The sequence below is a fragment of the Ascidiella aspersa genome, chromosome 2, assembly GCF_963924565.1.
Source record: "Ascidiella aspersa chromosome 2, kaAscAspe10.2, whole genome shotgun sequence".
Lineage (NCBI taxonomy): Eukaryota > Metazoa > Chordata > Ascidiacea > Phlebobranchia > Ascidiidae > Ascidiella > Ascidiella aspersa.
In genome coordinates, this window is record NC_139448.1 from 30,843,095 (window position 1) to 30,859,841 (window position 16,747).

The 16,747-nt window shown below is 36.6% G+C and overlaps 1 protein-coding gene across 1 annotated transcript; it reads right to left on the reverse strand.

The window, feature by feature from the left end:
* Positions 1-473: 473 nt before the first annotated feature.
* LOC146164869 (ubiquitin carboxyl-terminal hydrolase 44-like) lies at positions 474-16,043 on the reverse strand. Its single transcript, XM_083380420.1, has 15 exons — positions 15,912-16,043; positions 15,557-15,634; positions 14,891-15,039; positions 14,264-14,420; positions 13,854-14,011; positions 12,052-12,933; positions 10,794-11,016; positions 9,417-9,618; positions 6,767-7,011; positions 5,562-5,687; positions 4,935-5,074; positions 2,850-3,090; positions 2,147-2,263; positions 1,601-1,736; positions 474-1,233 (listed from the first exon to the last, which is right to left on the reverse strand). The coding sequence occupies exons 1-15, from the start codon at positions 15,963-15,965 to the stop codon at positions 1,031-1,033; spliced, it is 3,111 nt and encodes a 1,036-aa protein (XP_083236546.1). The 5' UTR covers positions 15,966-16,043; the 3' UTR covers positions 474-1,030.
* Between the last annotated feature and the right edge of the window lie 704 nt (positions 16,044-16,747).

The following is a 16,747-nucleotide window of genomic DNA, read 5'->3' on the forward strand; positions in this document are numbered from 1 at the left end:
CAGTTACAAAGGTATAATTATTATTTACGACATTCGTCCGACTCTCTACTTTGCATTACAAACCATTGTGCCACATAAACTCGCAATGCTATTATTAATTGTAAAGCCCCCTACGATGCAAAAATATCACCTCTTAGTTAGCGAGCAGATTCTGTACTTAATGCGGCTTCAAAACTGAAGTATGAAAATCTCCCTATCACGCTTCTTAAACTGGCAGTCAGGAAAGGGTACCAAATGGGCCGCGGTAAAATATTTAAAAAAGGGCAACTATGAGGCCTATAAAATACGAACTTGCAAGCATTTTGAAGTAATACCGATACAACCAGAAAAGTTACTCAACTTTAAGCTATTTCAACACACAAATTCCTTTCTCTAACTAAATGGTCCATGGTAAAACTTTTAGCAACAAAAACAAACCTCGTTCGAAGCGAAATGCACTTATTATTCATATAAAAACGAATATGAATGCGGCCCAAGCAGTGTGTCGGGTGAGATGGTCCCGGTGCTATTGGCGAAAAAACAGAAAAACAACGAAAAAGCACTACGCAGTTTGGCAAGACAAAAACGCACGCGCGCAAACACACACCGTGGCGAAAAACAAATCAAAACATCGCGTTTTGTACACGGAAACGAGCGCGTGATTTCAAGCGACCATTTGAATGAATGTCTGACAAGCGAAATAAGCTTAAGTATAAAATGCTGCCGCGTCGTGTAAAAGTTTGGATTTCAGCGGGAGACGTTTTACGGGTTTTTAGGGTGTACGAGTGTGTAGGCTGTAACGCGTTGATGACGAACTGAAAGTTGGGTGAAACACAAAAAATACAGAGATTGGGTCGTTTTTTTTGTCCACGAATGGCGCAAGCACGTAGGCAGCCGTACAACGTCAAACGCAAACTTCGCCGTAAAAATCCACATTTCCCTCGTCTCGTTGCAGCAAAGACCACCTTCATCCTTTTCGCAAAAATACCGCGGTGAAAAGCATCCACTGAAAAAAGCCACTTTCTCTCAAGTTTCTTTGCCCCTTTTTCTCTCAGGTCTCCGGGGAAACCCCCTGACCGGGGGCGCCGAGGGGTGAGGGTGGGGGGCTGAGATCGGGGGTGGGCGGGGGGCTAAATATGTGGGGCTGAGGGTCGAGACCGCGCTGCGTGTAGAAGAGGATGTAGGCCTGTGACTCCATTACGTCGTCGATTGAGCAGAGTTCGAGATTTGAATCGTTGCAATGGACCCAGAACTCTGCACAACAAACAGTGTTTTAACAGGTGACTTTTCACTGTCACTTTAATTAATACTACTGAATTGATATAATGGTGCAGCCAGGCATTGTATCATTTTGTAAAACTGTTCTACCGGCAATTGTGTTTTTTTCATACCGATGTTTCGATATCCTATGCAGAGAATCTTTATCATTGCCGTGATAAAAATTCCGTTAATATAGGTTTCTGAAACGTGGGTACATTTAAAAACAATAACTGACGGAAGAACGGCTTTACAGTTGATTAACTATTGTTGCGTAGTGGCAGCAATATCTTTGCCTGGGCCGTTTTGCCTAAATACAACAAACTAAATTTCCTTTTTGTTCGTTGTCTTATCAGTCACTTACTTCCGACGTCGTTCCAGCAGTAGGCAGTGTAGTGGCCGGAGCCGAAGCCTCGGCCGTGGTGGATGACAACAGCACTCAGGTCGTACATGAAAGAGTCGCTAGATAAAGCCCCAGAACTACTTCCTTGCTTTAAGTCCTAACAAAGGACAAATCAAGAATCCAATCGGTTGGATTTTACTTTACATGTAAATACGCCCGTAACGGATTCGACCTTTAAGCCAATTTGCGTATATACTACGAAACATCACAAAGTTGGTCCAGGGTTGGGGAGCCGGAGCTGAAGCTATCAAGTTTTTATCTGCTCTAGCTCGAAAGAATATTAAATGGCTTAAATGAAAAATACCTAAACAGTTCAGTGTGACAAATGTAACCTAACTTAGCCTGTGCTCAAGCAACTCAGAAAAATTACTGCTACAGAGCCGGAGCTGAAAAAGGGGCCATTGGATATATGTTTGATGGCTCCGGAGCTGGATGCTGTTTTACTGTGGCTCCCCAGCCCCGATTAGGTCACAACGTATTATGTGAAAATTCGATTTTGTAACTTACGTTTAACCAACAGTGGCTTTTCATGTCGAGCTCCGCCGGGAAATTGACGGGAACCGTGATTTTCTCGCGATGGTTGCGTCCGCTCCATCTAAATCTCTTCAGGTGAAATCGAAGGATCTATATCGGTAACAAAATAGCAAACGTGAATATTGATTTGAGTGAAAAAGGTTCAAACTACTAATGCTACGAGTGTTCAAAACCTAAAAAAATTGACCATTTAAAATAAAGTTATGCGGGGCCGGATAATTGTGGTCAGTTGATGCACTGAGACTGAAAATTAAACGGCCTAATTTTTTCAGACATTTCCGTATATTTTTCTTGTAAGGTAAAATAAAAAATGCTATTTTTAGACTATTTTTCTATTACGCACGGATCGGGTGAACGGTACATGACTTTTTGCACGAAACCTTAAACTGGGTATTGATGAAAACGTTGTTTCTCTGCATTTCTAAGAAAGTGAAACTCAGGGAAGTTGCGCTCTGCAGAAGTTGTAAAACCTGACTAAAGAAAGCCAGAAAACACAATTGATCTAGATGTAATCCAGCGTAAAGAGCCTACTCTCGTCGCCTGAAGGGACTAAACTACATAAAGAACCCTGCCTTAACCCACCAACTGCATTGTAATCTAGCACTTCTGAAGCTGCTTTTCAACCAGGACAGTAAAACCTTAAAAAACGAAAAAAAACGCGCGCCCGAGCGCCCACCTGTGGCAGCTCGGTGACCTTGATCTGCTTCTCAGCGTCGCTCAGTTTCTGTGCGACCTTGCGCTGTGAGAGACGGGCTGGCTTCTTTCTGCTGCGCGAGCCCGCCACACCTCCTCCATTGGTGTTAATGTTGTTGTTGTTGCAGCGGCTGCAGTTGTACACCTTGCCGCCGTCCAGTCGCTCAGCCTCAGTAAACTTGTCCAGCATTTCGAGTAGCGAACAGCTCTTGGCCTGGTTTTTCCTGAGTGGTTAATGTAGGAGAAGTTTGACTATCGGTTTAGAAGTTTTAAGCTTCCGAATTTATTTTAGTTTATTGATATCTAGCCTGATTTTTAACTGTCGGTAGCTTGTTTTTGTAAATCAGTGTTTCTCAACTCATGGTTCGCGATCCAAAATTTGGTCGCCGTTCAATTTGGTTGGGTCGCCGACTGCAGTATAATTCACATAGTTAGGTTTATTGCGAATAATTCGAGCAAAATTTTCTCCAAAGAAAAGAAAATTGCCGAAGCAATAAGGCAATATGCTTCATAATAAATAAATTCGAATTTATTCATGCTAATGCCTTATGTTTTGCAATTTACAAGAAGTCCTGGAAGAAAATTGGTTCGTCGCTGTAATGCTTCCGCTCAGTGTTAGGATCGCGGTAAAAAAAGGTTGAAAACATATAATGAATTCACATAAGTTTTGGACTTGAAAATTATTATGTCTTTACCTACGTTACTAAGTATAAGTCATAATAACTTGCTCTGGGGTTAAACACGAAAGTAATTAAAATAAGTTTCTTGTACTGAATTTGAGAGTTTGGCAGAGGCTTTAACTTTGTTCAAAGGGTGGCTGACATACTGACCAAAAGGCCTTCCGTCACCCTTCATGGTATTATTTTGTCTCTTTTGTCGTCATTTTGTCGTCATTTTATCGCATTCCATTTTTAACGTGCAAGTAAACCATATTTTATATACGCAATTTTTCCACAATTTGGTAACAAGTAAAGCCGCCCGATAACGATACAGACTGTTTTACTACTGTCTAAAACTTTCTTTGAATAAGTGACAACAATTTTAAAACTATGATCACTACAAATCACAAAGCCGTATCATCGATTCATCGACTTTAGTTTTTGACGGCCACAAACCATACGAGATATTGCGCGAAGACTCGAATATATCTTTTCATCGCCAGGGCGTACCCTTTCAAGGGAATACCGTACTACTAATATAATGCTTCTCAATATTTTTTCTAGCGACGCCTTTTGAAAGGCTGTTGGGCTTGCTTTTGAAAAGTTGTGGGAATTTTACTGAAATTTTGCACCAGGCCAATTTATTTATCTGTTTCTAAAAAACATATTTAATTGCTGCACAGTATATATTTTTTTTATCAGTAAGTTTGAATGCACATGTCAGGAAATCATAATATCTGTTAGCATTGTTGTTACTGCAAACATAATAGCAATGAAGAAAATGATGACATACTAACCTGGAAAACCTAATCTTTGAACGATTTACATTCGTCTATTTTTCTTTTTTATCACATTATTGACGTCATTTAGTATTGGATCGGATCGCGATAATTTTTGTCCAAAATATCGGGTATCGGTATCCGATAAAAATGTCAAGTATCGGACATTCCTAGTCTGTAAGCATTGTTCTTACCGCAAATGAGTATAGATACGAAACAGATATTATGGTGCGAAGCCCTCGGAACATTGAAACGACGCACAATTTTTATAAATTAAAACGCATTACCGGACCGCTAGATGCCAACGACGCGCAGTTTTGCAAAGTTCAATGAGAAAAACCTCACGTTTTGCCGCAAAAAGTAAAACCCTGGCCTTAAGGAATTTCATTGGCCAAATAGCAAATAAATCGACTGAAACCTTACTCGTTTCAAAAACTCGGTAATTGTAATATAATCAAATTGACATGACTAAAATGATATAACTTTAATTCTAACCAAATTTAGAAAAACTCAAATGATCTCATTTTAATTCTAACTTAATTTTTGAAAGCTAAAATAAATCTAGTTGTCCAAGTCTGGCGCACCAATATTAACAACAACAACAGCAACAGCAAGTAGGAGGAAGCGTACCAGTTGGTGTTGGAGGTGTGGTAGCGTTGGGGAAATTCGAGCGACAGGTCCCAGAAGGCCTCAATCGTGCTTGAAACGTGTCGGCAGTCGAGGCAGCGAACCTTGCTGTGCAGTCGACCCTCGAACACCTTGTGAACGACCTGGGCCGAAGAAAAGTTTCGAAATAAAATTACGGACACATAAAGGCGATTTTTGACTGAAACTGTGTTTTTTAACTGTTTGAAGCAATTTTCATGGGAGGCCCTGGACATTTTTTTGTATTTTGCAGAACAAATATACGCAAATGTAAAAATATCACACTACCCGATTCAAACTGCTTATCCATAAAAAATGGATCGAAAAAACATCTACAATTCAGCTGAACAAATGGAGAAAATCGTAGTAGTCCAATATACTTGGTAAAATTAAGCGCCAATAAATTTCCCATGTATTGCACAATGTATCCATTCGCTAAATTTCATAAAGCACAGTTTTTGTCGGGAATTCCGCAACTTTTTTGTTATTTAGCAAAAACTGTATTAAAACTTTCTTTAGACATTTTATTCAATGCGTGACATTTCTCGCATTCAATTCAAGTAGGCAAATTTCATGCTAAAAGTTAAATTTTCTCGCGGAATTTTGCCTTACCCGAGAAATTTTGGCCGAAAGGCGACTCGACGGGTTTCTGGGCGCGATGTGGCGTCGTTCCAACTCGGAAACGATCTTGTCGAGTAACTCGCACAAGAACTCCTGCGCATCCTGTTGCGAGTAGCCCTGAAAAGTGAACAGCAACAGTGAAGTAAGGTCTTGTGTTCATTAAGTTTGTTAAAAGTCATTTTAGAGACACGAGTTTCAATACAGAGGCTGGAAGTTTTATAGCACTTATAAGAACACGCCTTTCGGTTAATTCTTGGTTATAATTTGTATAAAAATCCTTTCTTTAGACAATGACTTAAATAAAGTGTCGCTCATACTATTTCAAACTTATATATTCATGTTTCGTGTGCTTCATTAGGCGTACAACAGAGGCCTATGGTTGCTTTCATGCATAAAACGAATGCATACTTTGTATCATTAATTTTAAATGAGTTGAAGTATTATAAAATGATGAACAACTTAAAGCCAAAAAAATAAATATAAGAAATGTCAAACGACGTAAATACAACAGCGCCGATTTCACTTTGCAAATTATAGTCTTGAGATAGTGTTGGTCTTTTAAGCATATAACAATGGTCAGTGTAAAAAGCCCGCGTTTACAGAATTTACATAACACGAAAACCATATTAAACACATTATTGACATACTTAGACACCAGCCTTTTGCTTTTCTTTCGTTTCTTAAAGCAGTCATTTTCAGTTGCTACATTTCAAGTATTGCCATACAGGAAAAGAAAACTGGCAAAGAGCGCATCAAAAACGTCCAAGTTTAATTTCAATATATCAACTTTTATAGAACAATGCTGGTCGTTTGCAGCTAGACGTAAATTGAATAATAAAGCCTACACATAAGTAGAGGTAACATATATTGAACGTTTTGCATATCTATTTATTCATTTTCAACATCTCACCTTCAAATATGCAACCTACTTCTGTATTGCCTTTGATATTTATTCAACGTCTAACATTACAATAGAGTTTTTTATTTTAAAGTTTTTCTTAATATTTGTAAATGTAAACAATAATATAACAATCCCTTCAGGTCAAAAAAATAACTGTTTTGTGCTACAACAAGAGTTTGGCCGCTTTTTATTCTATAACAGCATTTTTTGGCCAAGCTACAGAATAAAACCAAAATTACAAAAAAAGAGGGACAGGTTAAAAAAACATTGCGATTCGACTAAAACATCCACCTACCCTGAAGGAAGGTATGAGTTGCCAGACCGAGCTGAGGAAGTGGTAGGGCGAGACCAGTTTCCACTTGCCCGACCACATGATGTGGTAGAGGTCGTGCAGCTCGTGGCAAAGCGAGAGCGGGTTCTGCGACGCGGCGCCGTTGCTTCGCAGCTTATGACGATGGCTGTACGAAGGCTCTCCGGCTTCAAGACGATCCTGGCCTTCGTTCTCGCAAAGCTCTGTGCTCTCGTGGCCGCCGTTCAGTCCTGTGAGATGCGCGGAGGTTAGAGTTTGATAGTTTACAGTTTGAGGTGAAGACTGGATTTTTATTTTTTTTGATTGGGTCGCGCGGTTATAATGGTCAGGCAGGCAGTTGTAGGTAGGATTTTAGCAGATCTCCCGTGCTCTCGTGGCCGCCGTTGAGCCCTGCGAGGTGCGAGGAAATTAGAGTTTGATAGTTTACTGTTGGAAGTAAAGACTGGAGTTTGCGTTTTTGTGATTGCGTGTCACGATTATAGCGGTCAGGCAAGCGACTGGAGCCAGACTTGGACAACTAGATAATCTTATTTTTTCATTCAATGAATTAGAGCAAAATACTTGAAAAAAAAGACTGGATTTTGTGCCGGGTTGTATTTTTGTGAATGCGTGTCGCGATTATAACGGTCAGGCAAGCGGTTGTAGCTAGACTTGGACAAATAGATAAATCTAGTTATCTAATTCGATGAATTGGATCAAATATTTTTTCTGTGTTTTGTGTCGGATTGTGTTTTTGTGATTGCGTCGCGTGATTATCACAGTCAGGCAAGCGGTTATAGATGGGATTTTTTGACGATAGCCAGTTGCTCTATACTTGGATATACTGTGTACTGTCGTGAGAACAGTTAAACTGTATTAATAAAAAAAACATATAAAAATCAAAGAAAACAAAGTACTAAGTAGGGATAATAAAGGAAACAAAACGTTAAGCGGATTTGATTTGAAAGTGCGTTTTCTGATGCTGCTTTACACTTTCGTGTGCTGTCGTGAGATCAGTACTATTGCAGTAAAAAAAAAGATCAAAAACAAAGAAAGAAAAGCACAAAAGGGGGGTTATGGAGGAAACAAATCGTTAAGCGAAATTAGTTTGAAAAAGCGTTTACTGGTGAAATTTTTAAGTATAGAAGTGAAAAGAAGGCTGTTGATTTTTAATTGGAAAAGGCGGATACTTAAGAGAAGCAAGACAGGGAAAGTACAGTAGGTTGTGGATTTTTCCCTTTTTTTGACATTGCCGGTGTTAACGTGGTCTTTGTAAGCCACCGAGATTGAAATAAACACTTGTCAACCGCAATAAGTTGGTTTGTGAATTTCGAAGAAAAAATTTAAAACCATAATGATTGTAGGCTAGTGTATTGCCTAGTTACAAAATATTTAAGCCCTATGCTGATCATGTAACAACTGATTGACTTCGAAAGACATCGCATAAAGTTACCTAATTTTATTGGGTCTTGCCTTCTACGCAAAAACTAAATTTATACAATAGCTGGATATCTGATCCGGGCCTAAAAAGTTTCTCTTTCGGCTCATTGCAGGATTGCAACATTCAGTGTGGGCCAATTCAGTCTGACAAAATACTGGCTGTAAAAAAAGTGCGCAATTTTGCCTGTGACAGTAACGACCCTTCGTGTTGTGCCCCCTACGTCGAATTGGTCGGCCGCTTCGGCGCGGGCAACAATAGAAAAGGTAGGACGGCAAACAAGCGTATTTTATAGGAGCGAGGGTATTTTTGTTCGAGCCCGCGGCGAAGCAAAGTCGCGGGTTCGCTTGACGATCAACAAACTTCCATTGTGCGGTTTTTAAGTTCGCCGGACCGACGGGGATTATTTAAAGCTAATCCCGTTCGAACGTAAATAGCGAATATATAAATTGCACTGATTTGACCGACGATGGAAGTTCTTACCATCGTTTTTTGAACTATGCTTTTAAATTCTTTTTTTTAAGGAAATAACAGTTGGTTAATCAAGGTAATTTTCAAGAAATATGATGGTCTTACCAGGTTCAGTATACCAAAAAAGCTCTTCCGGCACTTATTTTTTCACCCAACGTTTGGCCTACCTATGCAGGATGCCTTCATCGGGGAATGTACTAACACCAAGCAAAGTAAAACGGCACACAAAATCGATTTTTATACTGTTCGTTGGTTATCGCGTTTTTACCCCATTTTTTAGTGTGTTGTTTTACTTTGCGTGGTGGTGTTGTTGCATTCCCTAATGAAGGCATCCTGTATAGGTAGCCCAATGGTCAGATAAAATAAATAAGAATTGGAAGAGCTCCATTTTAGTAAGGTAATTTTTGTTTTTAGTAAGGTAACTAACCTAAACAAAACCAAGTTAAAACTTAAAGAGAAAATAAAACTTTTTTTAAGTTGTATACTTAACTTAAATCAACACAGCTTTTAATTTCGGAGCCAAAACATGTCTACCAATGTTGCAACCTTCATTTGTACTGATTTTAAAACATGATTTGTAAAGCATGATTTTTTTTCAAAAAACAAAAGAGTTTCATGTTGACAACAAATGAAGTAACCTTACCATACGTAAAACAGTTTACTTTCCTAAAAATTATTCTACACAACTTTACCCACACAAAACTAGTTAAATTTCTAACAAAACCTGTATATAATTTGACAACTTACCAGCTTGAAGCTTGAGCAGTTTCTTGGACTCGACGGTCATCTGGTTTTCGTACATTTCGATGGTCGACCTTCTGCCAGCCACCCTGAACTTGCTCGAGGGTGAAACGGGGTGGGGGCCGTCCTGCAACCGAGGGAAGTCGTCCATTTCGATGTCACGCACCGCAAACAGGCACAGGCGGAACTTTTGCAGATGACCAAGCACCTGAAAAAACACAGCGCAATTATGTATCAGAGAAAATAGACCTTGTACACAAACAGCGAGATGTTAAAGTTATAGACATTGACATTATGTTCATTTTCATCAAATTTTTTATATACATTTCCTAAGTTATAAACCAAAGCAAAGAAAGAATGTTAACAGCATAATTATTAATTATGCTTTTAAGAAAATGGAGCTTGTTCACAAAAATGGCTTGGAAATCTGAGTTGCGAGATCGTAAAATGAATAGCATATTATTTATTTATTTGCTAATTAAATCTTTTAAATACATATATATATCCTAAGTTATTAATGGAACCAAAGAAAATAAATTGCACTGGTTTTGAATAGTTTCATATTGTATAAAGGTTATACTCAGAAGCAGTAAACATGCTGGGTAAAGTCAATAAACAAATTAAACTATCTTTATGTCAAACAAATTCCATTTATTATTACACACTGTGTTTTTCAACATTTTAAGCTTGGATCGCAGTACAGAAATTTTAAACAATCAACGACACGACACACTTTCATTATCTTCTAATAATCCAAATAGGTTATAACACTTAACAAACACCTTTACTATCAGGATAAGTGAAGTAAATGTCATATTATTATCACACATATAATTAAAAGTGTGCAACAAGTATTCCAGTATAGACAGTTAAATTGAACAATGGCCTTTATATAAAGCAGATACAAGAGTGACTCTACAAATAATTTCTCTATAAAGACTAGGGGTCGGCTGATATCACTTATTTGGACAGGTACCAATAACCAATATTTTATGCATTTCACAACCGATACCCGATGATAACGATAATTTAATATTTTTTAAATATATAAATAAGAACAGTTGAAACCATTATTTAATTGAACAGATAATGATACTAATTTCAGTTGATCTACCCATTGAATAATATGAATATTACACATGTTATTTTGCATAACAACTTTGCATGATGCTGAACACAGTAAATCAAACACTATCTGGCAGCCATTAAAATTAAAATAAAAGTTCAAAGTATTTTGGATTTTTTTCACATCAAAGAAAGCGCAATATATATAATAGTTTCATAGTAAACTTTGAAAAAAATGTTGGCCCCAATGTAACAATACCAATATATCAGTATAAAGCTAGGAATACACAAACAGGATTTATCTGCATTACAACTTACCTGTATTATTGAATTTAGATAGCAAGTGTTGCCCAGGTTCCGAAGACCAGTGACTCCAGGTATAAGGGAAGCTACCGCCCGGTTTGGAACACAATCGTATAAAGACTTTGTGCCACTTTCCGAAGTGACACGCCGACAAACACGTGCTCGTGGCGGAAGATATTTTTTGCTTTGAGTCCGTGGCAAGCTATTGCGCTTCGAAGTCAACTTCACAGAAGGTTTCCTAAAGAAAAATTTTGGTTGAGATTATCATGGCAAAAATATTGACACTGATCAAGTTATTAAATAAAGTAAATTATTAGAGCAAATCTTGTTTGGTATACTCAGGGAGTTAACATGGCAGCATATTCTTTTATCATCACATCATAAGCTATGCTATATACGATCTGTAACAAAATGGATGTCATAGTCAAGTAGGTTAAGCAAGTTGACATCATCTGAATAAAGCAGAGATCGACCAAAAGCACTTTATTTTTTATTTTTATTTTTTATTTTTAAATTTTGTCAACCGATACCCGATATGGATACTTTTTTTTTTATATACCTAGGAAGTGTTCCAAAATTATATGAAAATAAAATCCTAATAACGTTTTAGTTTTTATATATACCTTTATTAATTATTAAACTATTATTTTGCATATTAACTTGACATAATGCTAAAACCCAATTTTTTTCATTGAAAAATGGGTAAATTGTTTGTTGTACAGGAAAAATTACGTCATATTTTCGTACTAAAATATCGGTCAAAGTATCGGCCTACATTTACCGATACCGATATATCGGTAGAAGCCAAATATCGGCCGATATTATCGGTCTATCTCTAGAATAAAGACTTATGATAAACTGCGGATGTCTTTATTAAGATGATGCTGATTCAGTTAATCTACTTGGATATGACAGTTATTTTCAAATCACATAATAACTTTTACATAAATCTAATTTAAAAATCTTCCAAACAGACTATACTACTTTTAATAAAAGCGGATTCACTTTTTTGCCTAATATTAAGGGAATTACATTTGGAATATTTTAGTCTTTTGTATATACAGTAGATTGGTTATATATATCACATATTTGCCCAATAAAAATTACAATAATATTTTAGGAAACTTAAAATAAAGTTGTACTAAAAATAAAATTGCAAACTTTAGCTGTTTAATGTTGAATTCTGGTTCAAAGACTTAATCTTTAACATTCAGACCACAAACCTAAGGCAGGTATATATATAAATATTTCACAGCCCATTGTTTTACAACACCTCTGTCTTTTTCTCTTCTGCTTGGGATTGGCTTTTTCCTCCTTGTGTTGTAACCTTAGGCTTCGTCGAATCGAAACCTGATCCGTTGGCGGCGGCTTGACCCTTTGGGGACTTTTGTGCTCGCTGGTGCATTGCCGTTTCCTTGGTGGCTCACCGGACTGCGACAGACGGGTCATTATCTCCTTGTAACGGCTCGCTGCGTTTGCACGCTTGGGCCTGCAGGGAGAAATAGAGGGAGGCGGAGACATAGGAGAAACAGGTTGGGGTCCAGCCGTAACTGGTGTCGTCGCAGACTCAAGTTTATGGTCAACCATTTTCTCTTCTTTACTATTCCCAATAGGTTCCTCTTTTAAAGGCGGCGACTCTAACTCCACTTTGGTTTCTTGTTCCTCTTTTGCTTTTAACAACTTGTCTTCAATGTCTAAACTTTCCGGAGAATCGTCGGGAATTTTATCGGACAAAACTATTACAATGTTGGGATGTTCCGGTTCAATACAAAGTTGGCTTTCTGCTGGTGCTTGGTCGCAAATTGGTGGTGAGTCTTTAATATCAACATTCCCCATTTCTTCAACCTCTGTAGGCGAAATAACAGTGGCCGAATCAGTGCTTGCGGATTCTGACTTTGAAAAAAGCACCATGTCAGATATTTCAGTTTTTATAGGTTCATTGATTGATGTGGCAGTATGGATTTCACAGTTTGAGTCAGCCGTCGCTGCAGATTCTTTGTCCACTACAGGTTCAGTAATAGAAAGTACAGTGTTTGGTTGAGCGGTAATATCCAATTTCGACAGTTCATTATCACTGTTATCCGACAAATTGTCTTTGTTCCTATTCTTCATGTAGTTTACCCATGCCCGAAAGGTTTTTCTCTGTCTGACAAATCTAAACACAAAAAAACAGCATTACACAAGTGGAATTTTCTAAACTAGTAATGGCACACACAAACACAGCATTTTATACAATCATTGACACCACTATCTGTGACAGGAAATTTAGACTTTCCAGTGATTAAGCCCTTCAATCTGAATACAGTAAATCCTTACCCTTGCTGTAAGTTCAATTATATCCTTTTAACTAAAAAAGGGGGTAATTTATCACGCAATAGAAAAATCAATAGGGTAATCACCTCATCCATTAGCCTTCAGGCCACCAGTTAAAGAGTTTTTTTTAGTATAAAAAGAATTACGTTACTACTTACTAGTTTTTTATTCAAGTTGCAAAATTAAACTTATTGCAAAAGAAAGAAGTGTGTGAGAAAAATGAATGGCTCTTCTACAGTTTTAGCTAGGACTTAATTATATACTATCACATTCACATCATATCATGTTTCTGTAAATAAAACATAATAACATAAAATATTTTCATTTGCATCAATATTTATAAATGCTTAATTGAGTTTGTATTGATGCTATATGAATGCAGTTTTTTTTTTATATTTGTAACATAAAATTAAATACTTCATGTTGTATTAAAAATAAATAGTTAAATATGTTACACAGTTCACTAGAACTTTATTTAACAAAAAAAGAATCTCGAACAATGCCAACAATTTATTCAATTTTACCTATTTTTTTGTAAGTAGTTGTTTATAACAGTGTCCAAGAACTATTCCTTGCAGTACACACAAAAAGTTTTAATATTCTGATTTGCCCATGTAACGACAATATGAAACTTAAACGCCATTTATTTAGAAATGCATTAAAAATTAAAGCACAATTTAATCCATAATGGCAGAGGGTCTTGACATACCTTACATTATATCTTAAAAAAGAAAATTTCATGCATTTTATACACCATACAACCTTGAATGCCAAATGGCCGTAAAGAGTCGATCATCTCTGTCCAACTGTTGCTGCTGCATTCTAAGTCTCATCTGAACATCCTCATCAGCGCTGATCGTTGCTGTACGCAGGGTGTGCCCACTGCGTGTTGTACCAGTGAAGTTCTGATAGCGAATGGCCTGTAAGCAACAATTTTGATCCATATATTAGTATGCAAAAGCTAGGGCATTTAAAGACTTTTCAAAGACAGTTTATAGCTTTTCAAAATCTAAAATGCATTAACACTTTCTTTTTCAGCACAGTCAACAGGGCAAGCAATATCATACTCCCATAAACCCCAATTGGACATAATATTTAAAATCTGTGTAGTTGAGCATTAACTGCAGGTAAAAGAAGAATTTACTGCCTAAATTAATTTATTTATATATTACCTGTAAAGTTTCACGCAACACCTTGATGTCACCGGACTTGTTGTCATTTAAAACGTACTCTTCACACTCATAACAGTAGACATAGAGTTCGTTCACATCAATCACAAGTGGGTGGTGTGACTCAAGATAGTGGTTCAAAGCATGCTCGTGGATGTATCTGGAAGCAAAACTAATGGATTACAGCATACTTTTAATTAGTTAAATAAGTGTTTGACTGTCAAGTTCATTATAGATAGCCATTCCACTTTGTGCAACGTAAAAAATTGAAAAAAAATTAACAAAGGAGTTATAGACGACAAAGATACCTTTTGATTAATAAGGCAACCTGTACTTCAATTTTGACACCAATGTTTAAACTATTATTATGAACTAAAATCCACTGATAAAAACAATATGCAAATTTTAAAAACAAAACATGTCCAGTGATTAAAATGTGCCTTGACCAATTGTACTTTTTGAAGAAAAAAACTACAAAAAATGTTTTGCAATTTGGTGGTGCTTTGTTGACAGAAATAATACTGAAATAAACCTAGTGTTAAAGGATCTAAGACTGCAATACCGAAAAATATGGATAAAAAAAGTTAAAAGTGGACATCTAACTTTTGGTTCTAGGTTTTCTTATGTTACCTTCCACAAGCGACATTAGGACAGCTGAGACAGGCCCAGACAGACTCGGTGGTGTAGCATAAGTTGCACAGCCAACGCTGGGGATTTACCACTGAATGGCGTTCTCCAATTGTCATGCGCATGATATGCTTGCAATTGCAGATGCTCAACTAAAAACAGAAAAATGCTGTTGAATTGGAAAGAATGCACATTAAAACAAAAAAAGTAAAACAATATAGGTTAAACCAATAGGAATAGACATGGATCATTATACCTTGAAGTTATGTATTTGTTTTAACTCATGGCAGTACTCATTGTTTGTTTATTTATTTATGAAGCTTATAAGTTTAATCTATAAACCAATAAATACACTTCTCAAATAAAACATGTAAAAACAACGAGATAACATGGATTCATTTCAACCTATGGGCAAGAAATAATTACAAGCACCTTTAATGTATTTACATAAATATACAATTTCACCAAAAACCATTTAGCCAATAGTTAAATCAGTAAATTGACAGGGTGTAGGCAGTGAAATGTAAATAACAGCACCTACCAGCCAAAAGAATGTACCTATAATTGTCAAACACTCATTCATACTTTTTGGGAAAAAAAGTTGTTGGTATGCTAACGTGCTAAGCTCTATATGAAAATGTCTAAGCTCCATTTGAAAACATGCTTTACCTCATATTCTGTTGACAGTCTGAATCTGGTGCATCTTGTGAGATACTGGCTCTCCTGTTGGGAAACAGGTACTTCCTCCTTGAAATGAGGTTTATTTAATGAATATACCTTTAAATGTTTTTGTATAAAAAAGCAGTTTTCAACAAATCTTTGCTTAAACATAACAAACAAGTACTTCCTGTCATATCAAACATAGGTAAACTGGGAATGTTCATATTATTGATAAATAATATATATAAAGCAGGAAATTTAACTCAAGAGTAATTGTTTCTGACAACATTACGCTTAAATTAGTTCATTTTATATCGAAAGCAAAAGTGTTTCATAAAGTAGACGAAATAACAGATACACTTACCTGACGCTTTGATTTTTCAGCCTTTTTTCCAGAATCTGGGCTTCTCTTTTCCATTTTCGGACTGTAGAATTGGGACAATTTTATTTTTGGCGAAATTTTAAATGAGCAACATTTCGCAAAACTTAATGTAGTGTTAATCTGAAGGAAATTGTTTTTACAGTTTTTCAAATTTTCTACATTTTTTAAAAGTTTTATTATTAAGAATAATTGCTTGGATGTGCATATAACAATTATAGGCTACATTCCGGTTTAGGTTACTGTTTGGGTTAGGTGATGGTAATTAATATGAAATTTAATTTCCAGAGTTTGGAAATATTTTCTTGAATTATTTTCTAATCCATTTAAATTGCTTCAATGTTAACAGGGTAAATAACCCCAGGAAGTGCCTATAAGCTATTTGCCAGGCTCGCTCACCAGGTTGGAAAGTAATGCATTTTAACGCTTAGCCGCGGTCGTAGCCGCTCATTTCATGTAAAAATTAACATTAAATGGGATCAGCCGCGAAAAATCGCTCAAACGCGCAAAACTTCTGCCGCGCTAATGATTTTCAGTATAGTACTCCATTTTCAGCCGTGCAAATTGTACAAATAACGTTATCACAGCCGCGCAAATTTGGACGAAAATGTTACTACAGTCGCGCAATTTTAAGCAAAATCAAAAGTTTCCAATCTGGCTCACTCAGGTATGCATACATCCATTAGTGATTATTATATATTGATCAATTTAAACAACTTGGTTGTTCGGGTAAATAGTCTCTTCCATAAACTATAACATTCTTAAAATAAGCACATAACAGAAAAAAACTAGAATTATATGAATTTAATTAAGTCTTGAAA